The sequence below is a fragment of the Acartia tonsa genome, chromosome 11 (assembly GCF_053477335.1).
Source record: "Acartia tonsa isolate MP-2025a chromosome 11, ASM5347733v1, whole genome shotgun sequence".
NCBI lineage: Eukaryota > Metazoa > Arthropoda > Copepoda > Calanoida > Acartiidae > Acartia > Acartia tonsa.
This window is the reverse complement of record NC_137270.1, coordinates 24,799,713-24,825,091: the sequence shown is the minus strand read 5'-3', so window position 1 is coordinate 24,825,091 and position 25,379 is coordinate 24,799,713. Positions and strand designations below refer to the sequence as shown.

Genomic DNA, 25,379 nt, shown 5'->3' with positions numbered 1-25,379 from the left:
TGTTATAAGCGAAGCATCTCTATAATCAAGTCCTAAAAACATCTTTATGTCCTTACAGTAACATGTATTTAATAAGTTTTTCAACAAATTTACTTACAATTTTGTATAGATATATGCATTAATATTCAGTTTATTCAGTTCTGACACTCAAGTGTTAATGTTCGTTTGTCCTTCCATTTCAGAGCTTCGCTTTTATGGATGTTGTCATCCTTACTAAGTTACTAAGGTAGTAAATAATGGGTGTCACAGATTAAGGGGGGTGTTTTTTTAAAATTTCTTTTATATAAAAAAATCATGAACAAACCTATATGGTAAAAATATGTTTCAATAAATGAGGTACCTGTGCTGTTATAATGAAAATAAATGAGGTACCTGTTCTGTTATAATGAAAATAAATGAGGTACCTGTTCTGTTATAATGAAAATAAATGAGGTACCTGTTCTGTTATAATGAAAATAAATGAGGTACGTGTTCTGTTATAATGAAAATAAATGAGGTACCTGTTCTGTTATAATGAAAATAAATGAGGTACCTGTTCTGTTATAATGAAATTAAATGAGGTACCTGTTCTGTTATAATGAAAATAAATGAGGTACCTGTTCTGTTATAATGAAAATAAATGAGGTACCTGTTCTGTTATAATGAAATATGAGGTACCTGTTCTGTTATAATGAAAAGCATTGCACTTTACACCATCACTAGTACAATGTTTACCACAATGTAAAATGCTTCTGGCTGTTCTATTGGAATATACGCGCTAGTTTCAGTAATAACAATTTTAAAAATGCTTTAAAAAAGTAAACTTAATATCAGAGTAATTAAGTTTCAGGATTCCTATTTTTCTGATTATAATTCTTATATTTTTTTGTTTACTTTACTTTATATCATTTAAAGAAGTATTTCTCTTAAGAAAAATTAAAATTGTATTTTCCCTTATAAAATTCAACAGCAGTTATATTTGTTGTTTTCTCAAATACCTCATTCCTAAAATAAAGACTTAAAATGACTTTGAATTATTAACACACTTTTAAATTTTTATATATTTTTGTTTCCACAGCATTTTAAGTAATTCTACTTTTTAAATGGAACACAGTGCATAAATAAAATTTTATTATGTCTTCTAGGTCTACTAGGGGCTAAAACTTTTTTGAGGGGGGTCATTTTTTTCTTGGGGGAATTTCTTTTTGGAGTTTGGAGATACACTCCCCAAAACCTTTTTAATTTTAAACCTTCTCTTGAATTAATATCTAAGAAGCTTCACTGTAAAGGATCAGTTAAGCAGTTAGCGAGATCCTTTGCTACAGACAAAAAAAGCTTACATAATATAGGATAATTCAACCTTAATATAATGTCATGGACCATGATAATATAAGTAAACTTTTTGCTATCTATTATTTATAAGAAGTTATATGTGATGTTGTTTAACTGTTTTGAGAAGTCATTTTATAATAACTTACCCCAAAAGATTTTGAATAGGGAAGAAAAAGAGTAAAAATGCACAATTTCTGACAACTCCTTTACACATTATTGGTTTAATATTGACTGACCTTTTAAGAAATCATAAAATACTATTCCCCATTTATTACTTTTCTTAATGGATCTTAACAAGTTCATTAACATAGTACAATTTTAGTTTTTGTATATATTGAAAATATGTACTATATAAAGTCATAATTCATATTAATGGCACTATAAAAAAATATTCCCATATAATGAATGACAAGTTTTTTTGTTGTGAATTTGGATATAAATAGCAGATTTTTCTAGATTTTAAACTATTGAATTTTTAAGCCAATATTAATTTTGTAATGGCTGTGCATACAAAAAATAGTAATAAATATGCAAAATTGATAGCAGTAATAAAAACTACATACAAATCCATTCACCCATGAAATATATATTCTTAATATTGTCTCAATAAAAAACTTAATTACAGAATTGAAATGATTAATTAACGAATATTATACTTTATAATATCATTTATTTTTTAATTATCTATGTTTTCAAAACTTTTAGTAAAAATTATTTTGATGAATTTTTCAATAACAATTATCCAGTTTAAATTTTTGAAATTTAGAGACACAACTTAATTACAGAATTGAAATGATTAATTAACTAATATTATACCTTATAACATTATTCATTTTATTAATTAGATTTTAAATCCCTTAAACACAAGGCAATTTTTTATTTACGTTAGCTAGGGCAAAATATGTTATAGTATGTTTGAATAACAACATTGCATTGGTTATTTTTAAATGTTTTATTAAAAAAGTGGAATAAATATGCAAAATTAGTAGCAACAATAAAAATCATATAGAAATATATTTACATTGAAATGCATAGTCTTAATGTTGTCTCAATAAACAACTTATTACAAAATTAGAATGATTAATTAACTAATATTATACCTTTATATACCTAATTCATTTTTTAATTACCTATGTTTTCTAATTTTTAGTATAAATTATTTTGATGAATTTTTCAATAACAATTATTCAGCTTAAATTTTTGAAATTTAAAGACTCAATTTTTATTCATGCTAGCTAGAGCAAATTATATTCTTAATGATGTCTCAATAAACAACTTAATACAGAATTAAAATGATTAATTAACTAATATCAATATAATTATTCTCTAAAAATAAAAGACATTTTTTACTGAGGTAGGGTGTGGGGAGGTTTACCCTAGAATTTACACCGAAACTCATTTGAATGTGATTAGTACCTTTCATTATTTGAATGCTATATGAACAAGGATAACAACATACATAAAAGCGAAGCTATAAAATGAAAATGAAGGACAAACGAACAATAACCCTTGTAGAGTGTCAGAACTTAATAAACATAACATAAATTTGTTAGAAAATTGTACATAATTTTGTTGCAAATTGCGTAAAAAGGATGCAGGAAAAGGACATATTTCCATTTTTACGTTTTGATTATAGAGATGATTCGCTTAAAATATTGTACCTTGTTGTTCTTGAAATCATTAGTCAAAAATTAGTTCAATATAATAAATTTACCATACAAAATTTAAAAATCTGCATGTTTTAAAAGGACGTTCAGACTTTCTGGTTATAGAGTTGTTATGCTTCCTAAACCGTAACTTAAGTGTTATAGGAATCATCATGCAATATTGGAAATTGATAGGACGGTTCTAACATGTTCAAAATTAGCAAAATAAGCTAACCGTTACAGGCATATGGACGGACTGACCTTAATTATAGAAAAGCTTTGCTTTTATTAATACGTACTATTTATTTTTAAGTTGTCTAAATGATAGAATGATTTACATTTGTCGACGGTTAATGGTTTATTTTAATGGTTATTAACAAAACAAGGATGACAACAATTGTAAAAGCAAAGCTCTAAAATCAATCAAACATGTAATAATGTACCTTGTTGTCCTAGGAATCATTGTTTCATAAATGAGATGAATTGGATAGTTATATCATACAAAAATTTTTTGTTAAAAATTCGCATGTTTTTAATTGCCTTACATACTTTCTGGTAAAGATTACAAAATTGCTACGCTTGAAAAATCATACCCAACTTACAGAAATCATTATTTCTAACTTGCCTAAATTAACAAAAGTAGTAAAAGTAGTACATAAGGGCATATATACACTAATTGTAGAAAAGCTTCGCTTTTGAAAATACTTAAGTATTAAGCGATCTATTTTTTGTTCTTTTGAATAAGGTTAATAACAAATACCAAAATAAACCAGTATACCATATAGAGCTCATATAATCGATATATTATTACTTTTCATTTTCTCTAATACAGTGATACTCCCAGCTGGCTAAACTAACAATCCTCCATCAACCCCCTTTGCCCCTTACCCTCCTGTTCTGCTGGATAAACGAACTGGCCAATAAATTCGGTCCATATCGGCAATCTAAAATTGACAACAAATTTTCCCGTGTCAATATATCCACATATCTAATATCCATTTTCTGCTATTCAAGAACAGTTTATCATTTTTAAGTATAATAACTATTATTTTTGTATATTGACCCTTCAGTTTTGTTTTTACAGAAAACAATTTTTTTTTGGGGGGGGAGGGGGGATCTATTTTTTTCGTGGGAGGAGAGAGGTTTCCTCCCCCAAAATAGCTATAATCCTTCCCTCTACCTATGAGATGCTTGACTGTAAAGTCGTTAGCGAGATTCTTCGGTACAAACATACAATAAGTCATTTTCTATATAAAAAAGTTGTCATACAAAAACAAAATTAAGAATTTCCTTTTGTTTACATTTGTCTATAACAAATGAATAAAAGAAAGTTTTTTTTGCATTTAATTACAATGACAAGTTCATTTACGTCTAGATTTTACCTCAAAAATACATTAATTATAAACAAGGAGGACAACAGCCATAAGTAGCGAAGCATAAAATCTATTATGAAGTAGACAAACGTTCGAATTGAGTTATAGATCAGATTATCTGTTATTATAACAAAAAATAAGAGAGGATATGCAAAAACTTAAAATCACGAAACCATAAAAAGATAAGATTTTTGTCTTTAAAAGTTGTAAAAAGAAAAGCAAATAGAAAGCTGCTTGAAAACAGTCAGACTACTATAGATTTATTATACCTAATGGCTAATTATGGTGCATAATGAATGGAATATTGGCAAGAAGTTTCAGCCGTGTATCTTTTGCAGAAGCAGAGAGAAAATATGTTGTGAAAAGTAAAAGCGGCTATAAATCTGCTTAGAATTATAGAAAAGCATCTCTTTTAAAAATGCCAGGAACGTAATCAATATATTATCAATCCTGTTATAATGGCAAATACCAAATCAGTGTTGGATTTCAAGGTGCTTTCCTTCAAATTGTTTTTTTGAGAACTTTAACTCCCCCGCTTATTCTTAAATAAATTGAAACAATGGGGGGATAGTTTTTTTCCTATGCCTTAATCCTTATATTGGCCCACTATACCTGCGCTACCCTAACCCTACGGGGATACCAAGCACCCACTATAACCTAACCTGACCTACAATAATTAACAAACAAATACATTCCCTTTTTTGAATAAAAAAAATAATGTGGGGGGGGGGGGGAATCAACTCTAGAAGATACTTTAAGGAATAATACAGATCTTTATCTTAACTCCTAATCAGCTTATGTTTTGGATAATCTCCCTAAATCTTCAAATCGTGTTAACATATTTTAGTTTTTCAAAAGTCGAACAAAAATAATATTGATATTTTTAAAAAGTCTATTCCATATTAGGGTTTCACTTAGGTGTATTTCTTGACCCTGTTCCCTCAAGAATATATTTCTAACGACTACAGGGTTTGTCTCTATGGTAAACTATCCCTCCGGGGCTATGTAAACCTTTAACCAACCTAAAATTACCTATAATAATCATTACAAATGTTCCTTTTTGATGAAAATGCGATATATGAAAACATTTTGTTACTTGACTTTTAATGTTAAAGAAACCTAATTTTATATGAAAATCTGAGTCAAAATTAGCCTTTAAATAGATTAAATATATAAATAGTATTTAAATCCGGCGAACTAATTGTTTAGAACTTTTTTTTGAGGGGGAATTTTTTTCTAGTAGAGATTTCCTTTGGGAGGGTAGTGGTACCTTCCCCCAAAATAGTTCCTTCCCAGTACCTATGAGAAGCTATACTGTAAAGGAGAACCTGATCGGTTCAGCAGTTAGCGAGATCCTTCGGTACAAAAAAACAGACAAAGAGACATCCTGTTACTTTATTATAAGGATTATAACATTTAAGAAAATCATATAAAATATACTTTTATTTTAAATCTTTAATTGCTGCGATAGTAATCAACACAATTGTCCTTGTCACACATTCTATATGTAATAAGTAAGTTTTATGTATGTATGCTTTAACAGCTTAAAGTATTGAAATTTCTTATCTTTAGAAATTTGAAAAAATAAATTGCAATTAACATACAACTCAACTAGTTTTATCATATTAAGCAACGAAAAAAGTTATAACTACGATAAAAATGATATTTAAAAAAATAAATCTTATGAAAAACAAAAATATTTTTAAAATATGTTTCATGTTGTTTTTGACGGATTTTGTGAAAGGTTTTGATTTTGACAGAGCGCTGAGAGCTGGAAAATTTTTGCCACTACCAAATCATCCGAGCAAACCAAGTAAGTGAGACAACATTATATAAAAGTAACAGGATGTATGTTTGTATGTGTGAGTGTCTATCTGTCTTTACCGAAAGATTTTGCTTAACATTGCAGATTCTGAGATTGTTTATAAGTATTTTGTGGGAGGGTAATACCGTCCCCCAACAGAAAAATCTCTCATAGGAATAAATCCCCCCCCCCCCAACACAAAAATGTATATGTAACATTCTCTATAAGGCAAAGACCCTGTCCTGATTTTGTATTGGGTCTTTGAAAATCAGCTGATAATATGTAAAATTTTAATCTTGTGTTTTTACATATAAAATTGTTGAAGTCAATTCAAGAGAACAACAGGCAAAATGTTGACTAAAATGGTTTAAAGATTTCTATTGATCTTTAAAAACTGATAATAACCTAAGGACATAGATAAATTATTGCAATAACAAAGAAAATTAAATTACACATAATAGAGAAAGAAACGTTATTGAAATCATTTTTTTGTCTGCTAGCTAAAGGGTCCTTAATAAAGTTAGTTGTCTGGAATATACATCTATATGCTTAAATTAATAATCGTATTTTCAGTTGAATTGGACCCGTCTGCCATGGATAATGAGGCTAGTTTAGCCTTCTATAAGCTAAGGGGAGAAAAAATAGAAAATAGCAACCAGGAAAAAATACACTTAAACTCTAGCGTCTGCTACTAAAAATCAGGGAGAGATAGGGGACAATATTCTGTTCTTTACTCTTGTTCCCAAAGTTTTACAATAACCTTTCTTATTCGATGGTTTAACAACTTTGGGGTCTTTTAATGAATTTTGATTTGTTGGTTTATTAAGTTAAGTTGAGTGTTCAAACGTTTCAACCTCTTGTTTTAATCTACAGATGGGGTAATTTTTTGTGGGGATGTACATCAATTTGTTTCCATAATGTCTTATCCCTTTAGATCCCTGACTAAAAAAATAGCATCCAATATGGATAACCCGCAGCATTAATGTAAATGTTAGCGTGTCTGCTTGCTGTCGAGTTCAAGTCTGGACCTCACTGTTTCATACTATAGATATTAAAATGGTACCTACTACTGCTATGTTGGTTGCGTGATAAAGTTGGTTGAATGGTGGATGTTACTTAACTTAATATACTATAATTAACTAGAAAGTAAATATGTATTAAGATAAATAAATAATAAAAAATAGGTGTATTTTTGACAGCTTCATTGAATTTCATGGGTGTGAAAATAAAAATAAACTGTGTTTATGACAGAGTTAATGGTATAATTTTGACAGTGGGTAAAAATATTGTCAAAAATACAGCAAAAAACGATATTGACTAAAATGCACCAACATTTAGTCAAAAACACGGTTGTACTTTTGCTAGTGGTAGAAGTGTCAGCACCCCATGTCAATAGTTAAAAGTGTCCAATACAAAAGCAATGTTATTAGAATGTGTATTTAAAAAAAAGGAGTTTTATCCTTTTACCAAGCATGAACCTGATAACATATCCATTGTTTTTCATACTTCATCTGCTAACAGTTCACTTTTTCAACCAGGTATCTATCTATCTATCTATCTATCTAACTATCTATCTATCTATCTATCTATCTATCTATCTATCTATTTATCTATCTATCTAGTTATCTATCTATCTATCTAACTATCTATCTATCTATCTATCTATCTATCTATCTATCTATGTATCTATCTATCTATCTATCTATTTATCTATCTATCTGTGTTAGACTTTGTCATTGCCTCCACTATTTAGTCTTTCAGTCCATAACGCTAATTTTCTCGACTGCCATTTGAGATAGACTGTTGTTTTTTATGTTAAAATTGTTAAGTATTTAACTTACTTGTAAAAGTTTTCATGATTTTTTATTCATATATAATCTTAAATTAAGACCACTGCATATCTCCTCTTTGACTAACTTTGTCCGTCCATCCATGATCTTTTATGCTCTGCTACTTATAAAGATGTTGTCATCCTTGTTTATATTGTCTTTTATTTAGGACTAACATTCAATATTATACAATTTCACCACGATTTAGTCAGGTAAATAAAAACAAAATTGTGTTTCTAAAAATATTTTAGAATTTCCTTATAAAAAGTAACAGGATTCTGTATGCATGTCTGTGTGTTTGTCTGTACCGAACACTTACAAAACAATGTAGCCTCTTAGAAGTCCTGGGAAGGTTTATAACTTTGGGGGGGGGGGGGGAGGATATCACGACCCCCCCTCCCTCTTACCAAGAGAAGTCACCAAAAATACAAAAAAAAATATTTTAAAGTGCCTCTGAGTTGCTGTATGACCCCCTCCTCCACCAAAAACGTCCCTAGAGGCATCTAGAGGCAAAGCCGTTAGTAGCAAAAAAGGCTGTTAATTAAACCGCTGAACCGATATGGTTCTCTTTTACAGGGGCACTTTTCCTTGGAGTGCCCCTCGAGGCCTCAAGGGGGCGTACCAGCTGGTAATTAATATTGTTCTTTTTTCAGCCCGTTGGATTTTTCTTCGAAAATTGATGTTTATATTCAGTTTGATGATCAACCAGTAAGTATAGGATAGATTTTAACTCGATTCTCAGCCGTGCTGAAAAAACAATTTTTATTTTTATTTTAGACAATTTCCTACGAATTATGAAATAATGTGGCCCGGGCCTTCGTCCACTTGAAGCTAGCAAACCGAAATTATTCTTATGATTTTTTCATTTTACTGTCCGCAACAACCCATAAAGGGAAAAGTAGGTGGCGAGTAAAATCCGTAAAAGTGTGTGTTTTAAGGCTTAAAATTAGTATTAGAATGATAATATTCACTAAATATGTGTAGTTCTTATTGAAAAGAACTATAGACAACAATTTAAAAAAAAAATAACATAAATTTTTATCGTTCTACTACTGTTTTTAACTTAAAACACACAACCTTTTTGGATTTTACCCGCAACCTACTTTTCCCTTTATGATATTTTTATTATTTTTAGTTTGAAATTGTGAAATCATTTACAGACATAATTGATCTTCCGTTTGAAGGAGGTTTGATTTTAAATTTACATAGAAATTTGTCTTTATTGACGGATTTAGAAAATTTAAAAATTAAAAATTTAAATTTAATACGATAAGATACAAATATTCATATTAGTGATTCTTATTGCGCACTAAAATTAGAACAAGGATGACATCCATAAAAGCGAAACACTGAAGCGGTAGGACAAGAGGACATTAACACTGAATAATCATAATATAAATGTATAAGAGTCGAAGCAAAATTGTAAGTAAATTTGTTGAAAAACTGCTTGATACAGTATAATGTTTATGGACATACTTACATTTTTAGGACTTAATTATAGAATCGTTTAGCCTATAATATTATACTCGTTGTCTTAAAAATCAATGTGAAAAATCAACATGTTTAATGTTTATGATAAATCGTACCTAACTACTACAGGAATCACCAGGCAGAGTTTTAAATCCATAGGACAAATCTAACATGCCTAAATTAACGAAAAAGCTATCGGACGGACAGACGGACCGACCCTAATTATAGAAAAGCTTCGCTTTTAAAAATCCAATTTGTCCGCCTGTAGGTAGAAAACATTTAAGGGAAACTTAATTTTCTCGGCTGTTATTTAGAAGATAAACTTAATTTTAGTTGCCGAAAGTGTACCTAGTTTCCGCGTCCTATCTCAATATTTACTACTAGCTAAAAAAGATTCAAGCTTCCAAAAAAATGTCAAAATTTGAAAAATTAAAATTTTGCATGTATAATGTATAAACCGTTTTATACAATATATTACTTTTCCCTTTGACCAAAGTAGCTGAAAATAGCAATTGCAATAGTTGGGTTTTCTGTTGTACAAATTCGGAAATTAGGGAAGAAATAGGCAATCAATTTTCAGTTGATCTCAATTATATAATGTACTATGTATGTTAGTCGTCGGTCTTTAAAAAATATAGTTAAACTTAAAAAGAAAGGTTTCGCTATTTCCCTTTTTTGCATATAGTTTTTTTTATGACCAGTGAACATCTGTTCGTTAACCCACTTTAGACATAAATGATTATGTTGGTTCGCTACTTATCTATATTGTCATTCTTGATTGTTCTTGAATATTTTAGAAAATAATTTTGATGATGTAACGATATCGACCACAGATTACAGCAATTCAGACACAGAGAAACAAGTTGCATTAAAGGTGAGTGGCTGTTGTGCAAAATAAATAAAAAAAAAAATGGTGGGGGTGGGGGATTTTCCCCCATTCCTAACCACTCTGGGGGGAGGGGGACTAACCCTGCAGGGCTACCCAGTACTAAAATAACCTAACCTTACCTCAAGTAATGAACCAAATAAGAAATAAAGGAGGGGGGGGGGGTGAGAGAAATCACACCCTCCTGTATTATATAAATAGTAACTTTTCTAGCACAGAAACTATGGTCTGTCCGTAAGTTCATCCATCCCATGACTGTTATTCAGTAAAATTACTTTTAGCTTGGTTCTTTACCTAACAACACAAGTCTCAACATCTGTAGCAACTAGGAAGAGTTAAAAAGGTCCAGAAAATAGCCTAAAGCCAAACCCAACAACCCCTTTGTAACAGCAATTTTCGAGATCTTTAACTTAAGACAAAAAAGCTTACTACTTTATATAATCCTATATTTTTTCACTTTTAAAATCTTCCGACAATGTTATTGGTATAAATAGTGCATGACGACGAAGACCAGACTGCATTACGTTTGCCCCACTTTTGACGTCATATTCTCCATCTCTTTTTTAGGGGTTTTCTTTCCCACTTCTCCTCTTATCTTCCTCATTTATGACGTCACAGGAATCAAAAGTGACACAAAAGTAATGCAGGTTGGTCTTCGTCGTGCATGACCGACCCCATAACAATAATGAAAATAAACTAGTTGAAAAATATATGATTATTATTTAGATTGATTTCCTGAACTTAAAACACCTTGAAGATGTTTACTTTATGGTTACTGCTTATGGGTAATTTTTTGAATATCCTACTAGAATTAGAACTAGAACGATTATGTTCAATATAATTCATTTTATAACAAAAAGACTAGTGAGTTAATTGTCACTTTGTGTAAAGCACTTTCCCAGTATGGCTTCGATTCCGATTAATATCCGCTGAATTCTCAGCCATACTAAGAATAATGTATAGCATTGTATAACAGACAATTTTCCACGAGTAATAAAATGAAAACTTTTACCTATATTGATAGGGGGTATTTTTTCTCACACTTGTCATATAATTCACTGTGTTGAACACAGTAATAGTGTCTGACTGATTATGACGTAACAAAAAAAATTAGCCAATGAGAGGCCGTTATTGACCGATGGTAAAATTTATAGTGGCCTCTCATTGGCTAATTTTTTTGTTACGTCATAATCAGTCAGACACTATTACTGTGTTCCACTGTGTTCTGTCATTGAAGACATACAACTAAACTTTTCAGTGATGATTCCTATGAAATATGCGCATCTAGTGTGTACAATTTTCATATTCTCTCTCTCTCTTTTTTGTCATGACATCCTAACATCTGCTCCATTCCATGATTTTGGTGTTTAGCAACTTGTGTATGTTGTCATTCTTGTTATCTTTCTATCTAGGTATTTACTTTAATGTTTAAAAATTTATTGCACGGGAATTCAAACAATAATAATAATAATAAAAAATTTTGTTTATTTAAAAAGTAAACAATATATAATTCTAGAATATAAATAGTAATTTTTTTGGTCGATTAAGAATTTACTACAAAAAAATATTTAGGTGAAAAAACTCTAATACAGCAAGCAACATATATGTATTTGGATATCTAAAAAGTAACCGCTGAACCAATATGACTCTCCTTTAGCTGCTAATAGCATCTTTAAAGGTTTATATCTATTTTCGGGGATGGTAACACCACCCTCCTTAGATAAATCGCCTGAAAAAATGCAATTTCTGTTCTTTTTTGTTTAAAATTTGATATTTCAAATGGGGTGGGGTCGTCGACTTACAAGGGCCTATAGGGGCGTAGCCGCTCGTTCTAAAGAAAGAGAGCTAGCAAAATACTTAGATTTTGAATGGAGATAATATTGAGTTGTTTGAAAAAAAAATATTTAAAAGTAACGTGACTTAAATAAAAATGTTTTTTTTTGTGTTGCTATTTTTATTAAACGTTCAATAAAAATTGTTATCTCAGAATATACAGTTTTAGGACACCGCTGCTATTTATGTAAATGTGTGAAGGTTTTTTAAGCAGCGCAGCTACTCTATAACTAACCAGCAACTGCTCGTTGTCTGGAAGGTGATAGGTTCGAATATCGGCCAAACACCACGTCAAACTAAAGACGTTTAAATTGGTTCCTACTACTGAGCTGGATCTTTAAATCATTTTAGTGGTGAGCCAGATCGGGGTAAGCCAAATTTCAGCCAATCACAGCGCGGCATTTCATAAAATGCTGTACTCTCATTGGTGGAAAGTTGGCTCAACCCGATCTGGCTCACCACTTAGATCCAGCTCTGGTCTATCAGGTGCGCGACATAAATAGAGTAGGCAGAATGCCTTGGCTCTAAACAGGCACAACTAATTACCATGGACAGTTAAGATTTTTAGGCAAACGCGGTGCAATCAAAGTGTTAGTTAACTGAAGAGCGTTTAACCATATAACCATGCAATTTATTAAGCATGATTTGGCTCAGTGGTGCTATACTAGGCTACTCTTTAAGTAGTTGTCCGTCCGCATTGTCAGAAAAATACAACAATAACTAATAATATTTAAATATTTTAGACTAGTTACAGAGACAAATGCTTGTTCAATAATAAGGTACACTAATAATAATTCTTTTAACTTTTCTAACAGTAAAATAACCTCATGAATACAATATTTTTTTTTAAAAGTAAAGTTACTCTGTAATTTACTTTCTCTAGGGGGAAATGTGATTGGCACAACTGCTATTTTTGCAACAAATTTATGTACAATTTCGTTTAGACTTGGAAATTAATGTTTGTTCATTAAGTTTTGACACTTTACAAAGTTATTGTTCGTTTGCCCTTCCTTCTCATTTTAGAGCTTCGTTTTTATGGATGTTGTCATCCTTGTTTGGAGAACAACGAGTAACCATTATGCAACTTTCTCATATTCATTCGAATCCGGAATCCGTATAAAAAACTGTGTCTAGCATCGTATTATATCCAGTTTTCTACAAATATAAAAATATACAATCATAAGATTGAAACCAGTTTTTTAGCCCCGAGGTTTCGAAGGTGCATTTTATATCCTCGGAAAGCTGTTTATAATACGATGCGAGAAATAAGTATTCTTCGACTGGTGTTCCGTACATTCAATAAAAGAAAAAGGTTTCGTGGTTTTTAATCATTTTTCTATTTTCTATTTTTATTTCTTTTTTTTTCTCTTTCTTATTTTCCTTTTTAGGACAATATATCATTTGCTCAATAGTTCACTTTGACCGTTTGCAGATTCATTTGGTTTTGGCAGTTGATTAATAGAGTATGTAACTGATATAAAACTCTAGATTTGGCAGCTTACTACAAGCAGCTGCAGTTCCTCCTTTACAACTAATGATAAACTAACTAAACAGTCTGACCTTTTAAGATCTTAATGGAAATATATACATTACAGTGTCCCGGATTAGAAAATTTTTGTTAGAATTTTGGCCCTAAGCCAAAATATGGTTGATTTATGCAAAAAACGACCCATGCAAAATATTTTTTTCTGTAATGCAAAAATTGTGATGGTTCAAGCACTTTGAAATTTTAAGGCCCCTCTTTAAAAATTCATTGCATCAGAACTATGGCTTCATGAAGGCCTTGAGGAGTAAAATCAGTAAAGTATCTTGTTCTATGAAGGCTAGGAACAAGATATTTTGAAACGGACAAAGTTTCCTGATTCTACTCCTCAAGGCCTTCATGAAGCAATAGTTCTGATGCAATGAATTTTTGACCTCCATAAGAGGGGCCTCAAAATTTCAAAGTGCTTGCACCGTCGCAATTTTTGCATTACAGAAAAAATATTTTGCATGGGTCATTTTTTTTGCATAAATCTGTGGTATCCGCCTAGGTTAAATGGCAAACACCCGAGTTCAAATGACTACGGCAGTGCGAACAGACGTGGACACATATATTATAGAGAAGCTACGCTTCTCTAGCAATCACTAAATAATAAACAGAGTCTATTCAGATGTTCCTTTATTCAGGGTCTAAGGTTTACTAAAGTTATATACAACAAACAATAAATGCACAGATTGGAATAAGTGATCATAAAGCAGAATCAATATAAATACATATACAATAATCAGATTGGGCAATAATGATCCCCCATCCCTGGAAAGGGTGGGGGAACCAAACAATACAGCTTAACCATAATAAGGCTGTCAAAATCATTAATTTTAAAGCATAGGGAGGGGTCAGGCTGGCGACGCCGGATGGCGCCCCATACATCGACTCAGATGCGCTGGCTAGCGCCTCTCGCCTCTCCCGCTCGGCGGCCGCCAGGGCCTCCCCGTACACCGTCTCGGTGGCGCTGGGTAGCGCCCCTCCGCTCTTGCTGGGGGGACTAAGTCTGGCAGGCCCCATCATGTTGAGGCTGAATGGTAGAGGCCGCAGGACTTCTGGCTCCGCAATGTTGGTTGGCTGCACGAGCTCCGGTCCCAAGTGGTTGAGGCTGAAGCCCAGGCCAACCCGGTTGGGTTCAGCCGCTCCTCCCAGCACGTTGATCCTGGCTGGGATAGTCCCAAACTGCGGCATTCCTTCTGATTGGCCCACAGCGCTGGGGGCGGCTGCTTGCTGGAGTGTTGCTGGGGGCGCGCTCCCTTCCATGTTGGCTACCCGGCTGGGCTTCCCTGAGTGAGCGCCCTTGTCAGCTACACGTCTCCTGCCGGCTACCTGGTCCCAGTCAGCCTTGCACTCGGCTGCCGTATGGCCTGCGTAATGGCAACGTTCACATTTGGCAGGACGGTCACGGCGTGGCTGGGTGCGTCGCTCTTCTAGGCTGACCTCCATATGCGTAGACAATCTCTGATTCGGTGGCCCTTCCCATGGCAGCGGTAGCAGCGGCCTGGAATCTTGTCGTCTGGTGCAACCTTCCCCATCTGGTGGAGACCCGGAGCCAAGGCGCCAATCTCCATTGGCTCCGACTCATCGTACTGGGGCAACTGGACGCTGGCCGATCCCGTGAGCCCGTCGGTGGCGTCCACTAGGCACACACCCTCCTTCAGCTGCTTGGTGATCATGGCTCGCCTCGTGTACTCAGGTACCGAGGCGATCTCATGTCCCATCATAACGCGTTTCACATTGGCATTGCGGATGCCGCGGTTAAGTTCATCTATCAGTAACTCCAAGTCTTCGTGGCTGTAGGCCTCCCAGTACAGCGCACACTTGGTGGATATGTAGGCTTGTATAGGCTCCATCGAGTGTTGCCTGTAGTCTCTGAAGGCTTGCTTCAGGGTCTGAGACTCATAGGCTGGACGAAATAACATTTCACACTCGGCCTTGACTTGTTCGTATGTCAAGGCTTGGCCTGCCTCTCCAAACAGATGAGAGGCCATCTCCGCCGCTTGCCCCGCCAGGGATAGTAAAAGGGCGTTGCGGCGGTTCAGTGTGTCATGGGGGGGTACACGGTAGGCCGCCCATGACATCTCCAGCCTCCGGATGTGGGAGTTCCAGGACTGCTTGGGCGGTCCTCGGTACTCCGGCAGGTTACTCAACATCAGCTTGCGGTACTCGGCTGGAGCCGGCTGGGGATCGTCCTGGAGCCATCCTTGGAGCTGGTCGCCTCCTTGCGCTTGTGGCTGCTCCATCGGGTCAAAGGTTCAGCGGCGGGACACTAAGTTTTTAAGTCAATACTATAGGCGGTTTACACTTATGGCTTCTATCCTAGCAGCCAATACCGTTTATCACTTGGTTGGTAGTTTGAACTACAAAGATCTAAAATAGGTGTACACTAGGATACTTGTCACTAGCTTCTAAGCTTTAAGGTAGGCTGGTAGGTGTAGAGAGTTGTTGAGGGTCTGAACTGCTGTCAGGAACTGATTTGGTTTTCCTTATCACACTGTAGATAGGAGGGAGGAGCTTGCAAATCTTTTTTTTCTAAAAATATCTCTGTTGTATGCTATAGAGTAGCTCCTCTCCTGTGTGTGTGTGTGTGCGTGAAATCTCCTTTCCTTGCAACGCGCCTACGCGCCGTCAGATTGCGCACACAGGTAAAACGCGCATCTATCCCTCAATCTGCTCTCTCATTGGTCCGCTTTATCTCCTTTGTCCGTTGAATTTTCGTTGCGTCCCGAGCTCCGCTGCGCAACCCGTGAAGTGCGCTCCGTTCTCCCGGTCGCTATCTCCGCACGATGGACGGACTTATCCAAGTGTGGGGAGAAAGGGGAGTGCGTGAGGGGACGGGGTAAAGCCGTCCTTCCCCCGATGGGGAGGGGGGTGCTGCAGGTTTGAGGTGACTGGGTGGTGAGGTAATTGTGCTTCTTCCTTAATCCTTGGCTTATTCTTATGTCACCTCAATTGTATTTGCTTCAATTTATGGTGGGCCCCTCCCCTTCCGTTGGGATAAGGGGGTGTATTTGTCGTGCTGTAGGTTTGGGGTCAGATTGTTTACCAATGCATTGTTATCTTACATCTAGGTTCTATTTTTGGCTTTATCACAATACACAACAAATTTGTTTACCAAGCCCTGCCCATAAATCTATTGTTCAGCTTTCACACCAGGGTGGTAATCCATAAAATCTGATATAATATCTGTTTTTCTCAATGGGTGGCTGCGCTGTAGCCTCTCAGGATACTTGGAGTTGACGTAGTTTTTCTTCTGCTTGGTACACTACACTCGTATTTTCGCTCACAGCTCGCAGCTATTTTGCTTGTTTCAGCCAGTCGGCGGCAGGGAATGTCCCGTCCTGCAGCGCCGTGGGTCCGAATCCGGTTGGTGGCGGCAGGGAATGTCCCGTCCTGCAGCGCCGTGGGTTCGGATCCTGCTATCTTTTGCAGTAAATGTTGGCCTATTTTCAGCCGTTTGCAATTATTTGGCCTGTTTCAGATCGTCCGCAGGCCTGTTTCAGCCCTTGAGCGCTCAATCCTCCGTTAGATTTCGGCGCTCTTCGCGGTTCTCCGTCAAGTTTCGCTGCTCTCCGCAGTCTCTCGTCCGATATCGCTACTCTCCGCAGCTCGGGTTCTGCCACACTCAGTGGTCTTTTCGCTAGGTTTTGCTTCCACAACTGCCGGATACAGAGTTAGACCTTGCTATCCAGGGTGGGTAATTCAGGTTGCTTGTGTCAGTTTTGCCAGTTTCACTGCTGGGAGTACCTTAGCCTCAGCTGCGCGTCTGCTCTACACTTGTGGTTTGCCGTAATCTCACACAGCTGTCACCAAAAGTTGTGGTATCCGCCTAGGTTAAATGGCAAACACCCGAGTTCAAATGACTACGGCAGTGCGAACAGACGTGGACACATATATTATAGAGAAGCTACGCTTCTCTAGCAATCACTAAATAATAAACAGAGTCTATTCAGATGTTCCTTTATTCAGGGTCTAAGGTTTACTAAAGTTATATACAACAAACAATAAATGCACAGATTGGAATAAGTGATCATAAAGTAGAATCAATATAAATACATATACAATAATCAGATTGGGCAATAATGATCCCCCATCCCTGGAAAGGGTGGGGGAACCAAACAATACAGCTTAACCATAATAAGGCTGTCAAAATCTATCATTAATTTTAAAGCATAGGGAGGGGTCAGGCTGACCCCTTCCCCAGTACTCGGGGGAGGGCCCTCGGCCCTTCTCCGAACCAAGGTCAGGGTTGCCATAGAACATGGCTCACGGCTGCCGAATACCACAAATCAACCATATTTTGGCTGGGAGCCAAAATTTTAACATGATTTTTCTAATCCAGGACACTGTAATATAAATGTTGCTTATTTGCAGTTACCACATGCCTGGAATCAAATGGTGGGAATGTGGAAATGAAGATGATGTAAGTTAAATATTTAGGCACTTTCTCACAAAACAACTTGTTAAGCATTAACCCCCCCCCCCCCCCCCTTTCTTTTTTTTGAAATAAATTGAAAATAATAGAGTTGGGGGTAGGTAATATTTGCTTGTTTGTTTATTACTGTATTACTAGAGGCCTCTAGTGACACAAAAAAATGTTTCTTTTCAATCTATTTTAAAATCAGTTTTTACCAAAAATATTTTTTTCGCCGCAAGATGGTGTTAGTTTTGTTTTTAGCTAATTGCAAATTGGTCCGCAGGGCGGCATTTTTATTTCGGTACAGACAAACACACATCCCGTTACTTTATTATAAGAAGTTAAGTTATATTGGGTTCTGTTTACTACTTTAGTATATGGGCCTTTTCATAGATATTGGGAAAGGACAATGGGAAATGAATTCATTCCCAGAGTTCTAGCAAAAAGTACAACAATTTAGCAAGAGCAAATTTTATCTAAGATTATTTCAAATGTTAATTGTTGTGTTGATTCTAAAACCCAAGGTCACAATAAAAAGTTTATAATCTATAGATATTTTCTAAAGTTAAAACACCTGTATGTAGAGGCAAATAATTTACATTTATTTTACAATTCTAGTGGCTTCGCCCCTAGCCTTGAGTAACTTATCTCCTATACATGATTAGGGTTTTTCCCACTATATAGTATATATGCAATATTTTAGGATTTGTTGAAGAAAAACTCCAAAAGCATGAAACACTGTATTTCCTTTGATTTAACCTGTGACGGGCTGCCCAATTGTGGGGAACCACAAATACCAAATTCAGATGAAGTTTGCTACCCAATTGTAAGTTTAACTAAAAACATTATGTCCACAATAACCCACAGCAGTTAAAAGCTAGAAAAAGTTCATTATAAAAGATGTGAAGAGCAAAATAAGTTTAATAGTCAGTCATACAGACACAAGAAAAAATATTTAGAAATAATAGCTTCTTTTAAAGCCTAACATATTGATTACTTCAAGGGTCTAGGTTCTGATATGTCCAGAACTGATCTGTCCATGGCTTTTAGCTGCTCCTTCTTCTGCATTTATCCAGCTTTAATATAGTATATCTGGAGATTGTGAGAGATTCTTGAATATCCCAATAAAATGTTTCTCCCAGCTGGCTAATATAACAATCCCCCCCCCCTTCCCCTTATAGCTTTATCCCATCGCATTCCTTAATGAGAAATGAGAGAGGAATGTATTGACTATTTCCTATCTAAGGAGTATATTAGCAACCTAAATCCCCAACCATAAAATCCATGGAACTCTATACCAATTCATACTTCTTATTCTCATGGCTTTAAATTCCTCACAAAAATAGGAGAGTGGCCCAATACCTATTATATGTTATATGTTGTATTTAAGGATGATTTACATTATGCAGTGCAGATCTTATTGTATGTTGTCTGTATTCTCATCATTGTCATTGTTGGTTTCAGCTTGGCTAAATGTATTATGCTCAGGTATATTAATCTTATTGTCTGTGTTCTCATAATTATTATTGTTGGTTTCAGCTTGGCTAAATGTATTATGCTCAGGTATATTAATCTTATTGTCTGTGATCTCATAATTATTATTATTGGTTTCAGCTTGGCTAAATGTATTATGCTCAGGTATATTAATCTTATTGTCTGTGTTCTCATAATTATTATTGTTGGTTTCAGCTTGGCTAAATGTATTATGCTCAGGTATATAATGTTATTGTCTGTGTGCTCATAATTATTATTGTTGGTATCAGCTTGGCTAAATGTATTATGCTCAGGTATATAATGTTATTGTCTGTGTTCTCATAATTATTATTTTTGGTTTCAGCTTGGCTAAATGTTTTATGGAATTGGAGTTAAAATCTAACATATCTTTTTATTATTGAAGTCTTTAAGTAACTTTTAAAAATATATAAAAGTATTTAAATTTATGTTTTTTGCAGGTTTTGTGGAAGAAGTGATTATACTATGACTTCAAGGGTAAGTTCTGGCATACATCATAAACAGTTTGGATTAAAAAAGAACATACAAAGTAGGCCCTTGTGGCAAGAGCTGATATTGTATCAGCTGTTTCAGAAATGCTTGGTTTGGCCCTTCTTATAAGTCCTTGGCTTTTTAACACAGCCCATATATTGGGCTTTAGCAGGCCTTTTGTATTTGCTTCGATCTCTCCCTCAAATTATTCTTCAATCTATCCGTTGATCTATGCGTAGATCTATATTCTACCTATCCCTCAATCTATCAAATGATCTAACTTACAAGCAAGGCTGGCAGTTCACAGTTCACTCCAAGCGATAGTAAGAGAAAAAAATTTGAAGTTTTCAAGTTGGTGGTTGAAACACATTTCAATAATTTTATAAATTAGATGTTTTTTTTCATTGAAATTTGTATGAGGATTGCTAAATTGTGATATATATTTTAAAAAAACATGCATAGAAAAAGTTGCAAAATCGTTGTTTGTACCTGAATTCATCTAAATCAAACCTAGATTGAGACATTTAGTGGCATAATTTTGAACTACAACCATATATTTTTTATTCTGACTTAATACTAAACTGTTTCTGAAATATAAAAAACTAAGGCGACATAATAACATTAAAATGCAATTAATTGTTAACTGTTTTTTTCACATATATCACTAATAGAAGTTTTTTTGGCTTTTTCTCAAAAAGCGCTCCAGATTTTCGTTTTTTTTTCACTAAATTTATACATTTTATTGGGATGTTTAGGAGCAGTTAGTCTTAGGCCTGGGAAATTTTTTTCTCTTACTGTCAGTTACTGTGAGTTACTAAAAAGCCTATCAATATGTTTTTTTCTATCTGTCTACTATTGAGAAAATTATTCAATTAGCTGAAAGACCTGGAATCTCTATTTTTCAACTTATTTTACTAGTTACTCAATCAGCAGTTCAGGCATCTGATGGACTTTCAGAAAAACTTGGAATCTATCCTTCTATTTATATATCTATTTGTAACTTACTTATCTAGTTATTGAGAGAATTGATGGAGCAGCAGCAGGCAGAGCTGGCAGCTGCAGGACCTCCAGAGAGACCTGTCAATGCCCCACCAACCTATGATGATGCCATGAAACAGGAATAGTTGTATGATAATTTTAAAAATGGGTTTGACCAACTATAAAGGTGAAGAGTTGGGTGTTCTCTTGCTTCATTCAAGGAACTATACCTGAAATTTGTAAAACCTAAGAGTTGAAGAAAAAAAAATAAAGTGGAGAGTTGGGGGTTACCTAGCTTCATTCAAGGAACAATAAATGAAATTCATAGAAATTAAGAGATGAAAATAAAAAAAAGGTTGAAAGTTGGGGGTTTACTAGCTTCATTCAAAGAACTATACCTAAAATTCATAAAACATAAGAGATGAAAATAAAAAAAAGGTGGAGAGTTGAAGGTTCCCTAGCTTCATTCAAAGAACTATACCTGAAATTCATAAATTCTCGTTGACAACTATAATTTTCAGGTCAATTTAGCCTTCCAGTATGATAGTTCAGATGATGAAATTTCTCCAGGAAATACAGTCATTGATAACATATAGATCAATTAGGCTTCTGTTATTGGACTTGGTCAAATAAAAGAAATAATAAATGATTAATAATACTTTCCAGCTACATTGGAAATATTTTTTATCCTAATATAACACTATGGCACTTTTGTTTCCAAAGGCAATCAGTGTCTGTCAATGTGAAGGAAAGGATCTGGCTAACCAAATGACCAACATTGGTCTCCTTTTAAATAATGCTCTTTTATATATCCTGTAAAGGTAAAAACTTTTAGGGGTGGAAATCGTTCTGGAAAAATCCTCAACTCAAACTCATTATTTTCACTGTTTTGTTATAAAATCAAAATTGAAAATGTAGGGTTGATTTATTGCACTCTACCATCCCCGGGCCCTAGATGTTTCTAGTGGCGCAGCCAAGTGACGTAGTTATAGAGCAGCTATTATACAATAATAAATGTATGTATTATGCATCAAAATAGGTGGAAGAGATGAAACAGATAATGAAGAATTGGAGCCACCCCCTGCTTATACTCATCATGTTAGTTAGTTCTATAATTAAACAAGGATAAATATGTACATAAGTAGCAAGCAATAATAAGTAGTAAGTTTGATTCTTGTCTGTAGTGAAGGATCTCACTAGCTGCTAAACCGATATGGTTCTCCTTTACAGTGAAGCTTCCTATAGGCCTAGGAAAGGGTTAAAGCCATTATTGGGAAGGAAAGGTCATCTTCTAAGTAAAAACTCAGTTCCAACTATAAAAAAATCCTTTTCCTTTTAAAACTGTAAATAAAATTGAAGGGCTGAGTTCCCCCACCATCAATCCCTAAAGTAGGATGTATTCTTGTGACTGATGAAATAGCCAGTCTAAATAACAATTCCTTTGCTAAAGCATACATATAAAGTATATGCAGATAAGCAATTTATTTATAGCAAATTTTTTCTTTTAAATGCCATATCAAATTAAGAAGCAGTTTTATTGATTCTTGTTTTTCAGCAATTTTGTTTTTACCTATAAATTCTCATTCTGCTCAATTAGTGTTAATATTTGCTAGTCCTACCATCTAATTTTAAAGCACCGCTTTTTTGGATGTTGTCTTTCTTGTTCAGACAGTATTCATTACAGACATAGGCTAAAGACTTTTGCAAAAATTGTTATTCCAATGCATAAAAAATAAATTTTTCATTTTATTCTTATCTTCATATAATAGAAATTATTGTAAGTGCGTAAGTTAATTAGTTACATAATTTTGTGGTTTATTTCTATAATGATGAACAATAAATCATATGAACCAAAATGAACTAGATTTCATTGCACTATAATTATAATGTTATTTTCCAGGGCTCAGTACAATGTTTACCCAAGCAAAGATTTATCCAAAGAAATGTGACTATTTATAGCTGACTCATAATGCGAACGAAATAAAAAAATACTTTCTTTTGTGCTTAAAATATGTACACAATTCAACCAATAACATGGCCGGATTGTTCTTCTACTATGCCATTGGCTGTTTCAGAGAGTGTGTCTCTAGATTATCTCTATTGTATGTACTTAAAAGATACTGTATTTAAGCAATTCTATTTTGTTTAAAGTTTTAAATTTATAGAACAACTCTAACATGCTTAAATGAACAATTAGAGATAACCTTTATGGAAATACATTCGGACCTACCTTAATTTTCAAAAATCTTCGCTTTTATAAATGACTAACAAATCTATTTCCATTTTTCTACCTTTGGGAATTTTAAAAATTGTGAACTAATTAAAATTTAGGATAACGAAGTTACGGAAGAAAGTGCAACAATAGATAGAAGTAATACATCCCAAACTCAGGTTATTCCTTTTTAGAAGTGAAGCTTCTCTATAATTCTTTATGTCTGTCCTTCCGTCAATCTGTCAGCCGTTAACGCTTTTTAAAGCATGTGATTTTCTCTGATTTTAAGTAACCTTTCTACAATAACATTTTCTTAGTGTGTAAAATTAACAAGAATGGCAACATCCAAGTGGCCAAGCACAAAAAAATTCGGACAAATATTTATATTTTTTTAGTATGACAGACAAACCGACAGACCAAGTAAATCATAAACTGAAGGCTCATTGGTGTGGGGAATCTTCAAACAAATATTTAGCCTCTTATATTGAATAGCAGCCTAGAAAATAATAGGTCCCCAATAGTGTTACGGACTGACTGATGGATGAACAGACAAATAAATTGTAGAGTATAAATATTATCGAAGCTTTACAAAATGTCTAAAAAAAATAGCCATGTGTTGTCATAAAAATTAGGGATTATGTATCTCTTTTTTAGGGGTTTTCTTTCCCACTTCTCCTCACATCCCTCATTTTTATGACGTCACATGGTTGATTTTTTTAGACACTTTGTAAAGCTTCATATTATCAATTTTTGTGACTGTATGCCAGAAGTTCTTATACTGCGCAAGTGCCTTAGTTATAGAGCAGCTGCGTTACTACAGACAAATTATTACAACTTTATTTTTAAGGATGTTTGTGACTGTTCAAGACCAAGTACATCTAGAGGATTTAACAATAATGGTTATGTTAATAACAATGACAGCAATATCAACAACAACAATGAAAACCAAAGGAATCTGAATACGAACAACAACGAATCGCAAACAGACAGCATGGCAGTTCCTTCTGTGCAGAGTAGATGGCGCTTTACATATCCATTGGCAACGCGGCATTTCCCGCTCATCAATCAATCAATAATAAGATCAAGCGGCAGTGGTAGCCAATCAGAAAATGCGCAAAGACAGAGTAGCCAATCACAGGCTAGCACTAGTAGCAGCAATCAATCAGAAGTAACAATCAATCAATCAATGCCTTATGATCCCCCTCCTTATTCACCTTAGAATATTTATGTATAGTAAAACCCCCAATTTTAAAGCTCTAGATTAATTTTAAAAGAATATAATTCTAAAATCTGATAAGATATAGTGATGAGTTTAGATATAATTATTAAGCTATATAAGTTGGAAAGAATTTTAATGTATATAATAGATTTGAAATCTGCATAAAATTTTAAGGATTTTTTTTTATAAAATTCGTTTTTTATAAAATTCTTTATTTAAAATCGCAAATACAATTTAAGTTAATTAATTTTGACCAATAGGATAGGTGGATTGGAAACTACCTGCGCTCTAATTGGTTGAATGATGTACAAAACTTAGGCTTCTCCATCAGAGCGCAGACTTTTTAGAACCCACCAATCACAGATGTCAAAATTAATTAACTTAAATTGTATTTGCGCTTTTAGATAAAGAATTATACAAAAAACGAATTTTATAAAAGACCCTTAAAATTGTATGCAGATTTCAAATCTATTATATACATTGAAATTCTTTCCAACTTATATAGCTTAATAATTATACAATATCATACAAAATAAATTGTATTAGTTTATATATTTACATTAGATCTGTATTGTATTAAAGTTAAAACAATAAAGTTATATATATATTATAGGTATTTTTTTTAACCCTAGGCTTTTTTGAGTTTACTGTGTGGAATATGAAAGTAGTATTTTTTGTCAGGGATCTAAAGGGATAAGACAATGACCGATAAATTGATGTACATCCTCAATGATGTGCACAAAATTAACCCCTTTCTAGATTACAATATATAAATAAAACGTTTGAAAACTCAACTTGTTCCAACCAATCAAAATTCACCAGAGTCCCCAAAGTTAGTATAAAACTTTTTGGACTAGTGTAATAAACAGCTCATTGTCCCCTCTCTGAAT

The 25,379-nt window shown here is 34.0% G+C and overlaps 1 protein-coding gene across 1 annotated transcript; it reads left to right on the top strand.

Annotated features, from left to right (window-relative positions):
- Window positions 1-5,957: 5,957 nt before the first annotated feature.
- LOC145332162 (uncharacterized) lies at window positions 5,958-25,093 on the top strand. The gene is made up of 18 exons (XM_080177115.1): window positions 5,958-6,143; window positions 6,708-6,795; window positions 7,587-7,672; window positions 8,133-8,175; window positions 8,617-8,671; window positions 9,099-9,150; window positions 10,231-10,307; window positions 11,046-11,104; window positions 12,896-12,931; window positions 18,055-18,103; window positions 18,801-18,923; window positions 19,488-19,585; window positions 20,050-20,086; window positions 21,094-21,199; window positions 21,581-21,629; window positions 22,099-22,156; window positions 23,390-23,449; window positions 24,118-25,093. The coding sequence occupies exons 1-18, from the start codon at window positions 5,990-5,992 to the stop codon at window positions 24,487-24,489; spliced, it is 1,602 nt and encodes a 533-aa protein (XP_080033241.1). The 5' UTR covers window positions 5,958-5,989; the 3' UTR covers window positions 24,490-25,093.
- The last annotated feature ends 286 nt before the right edge of the window (window positions 25,094-25,379 follow it).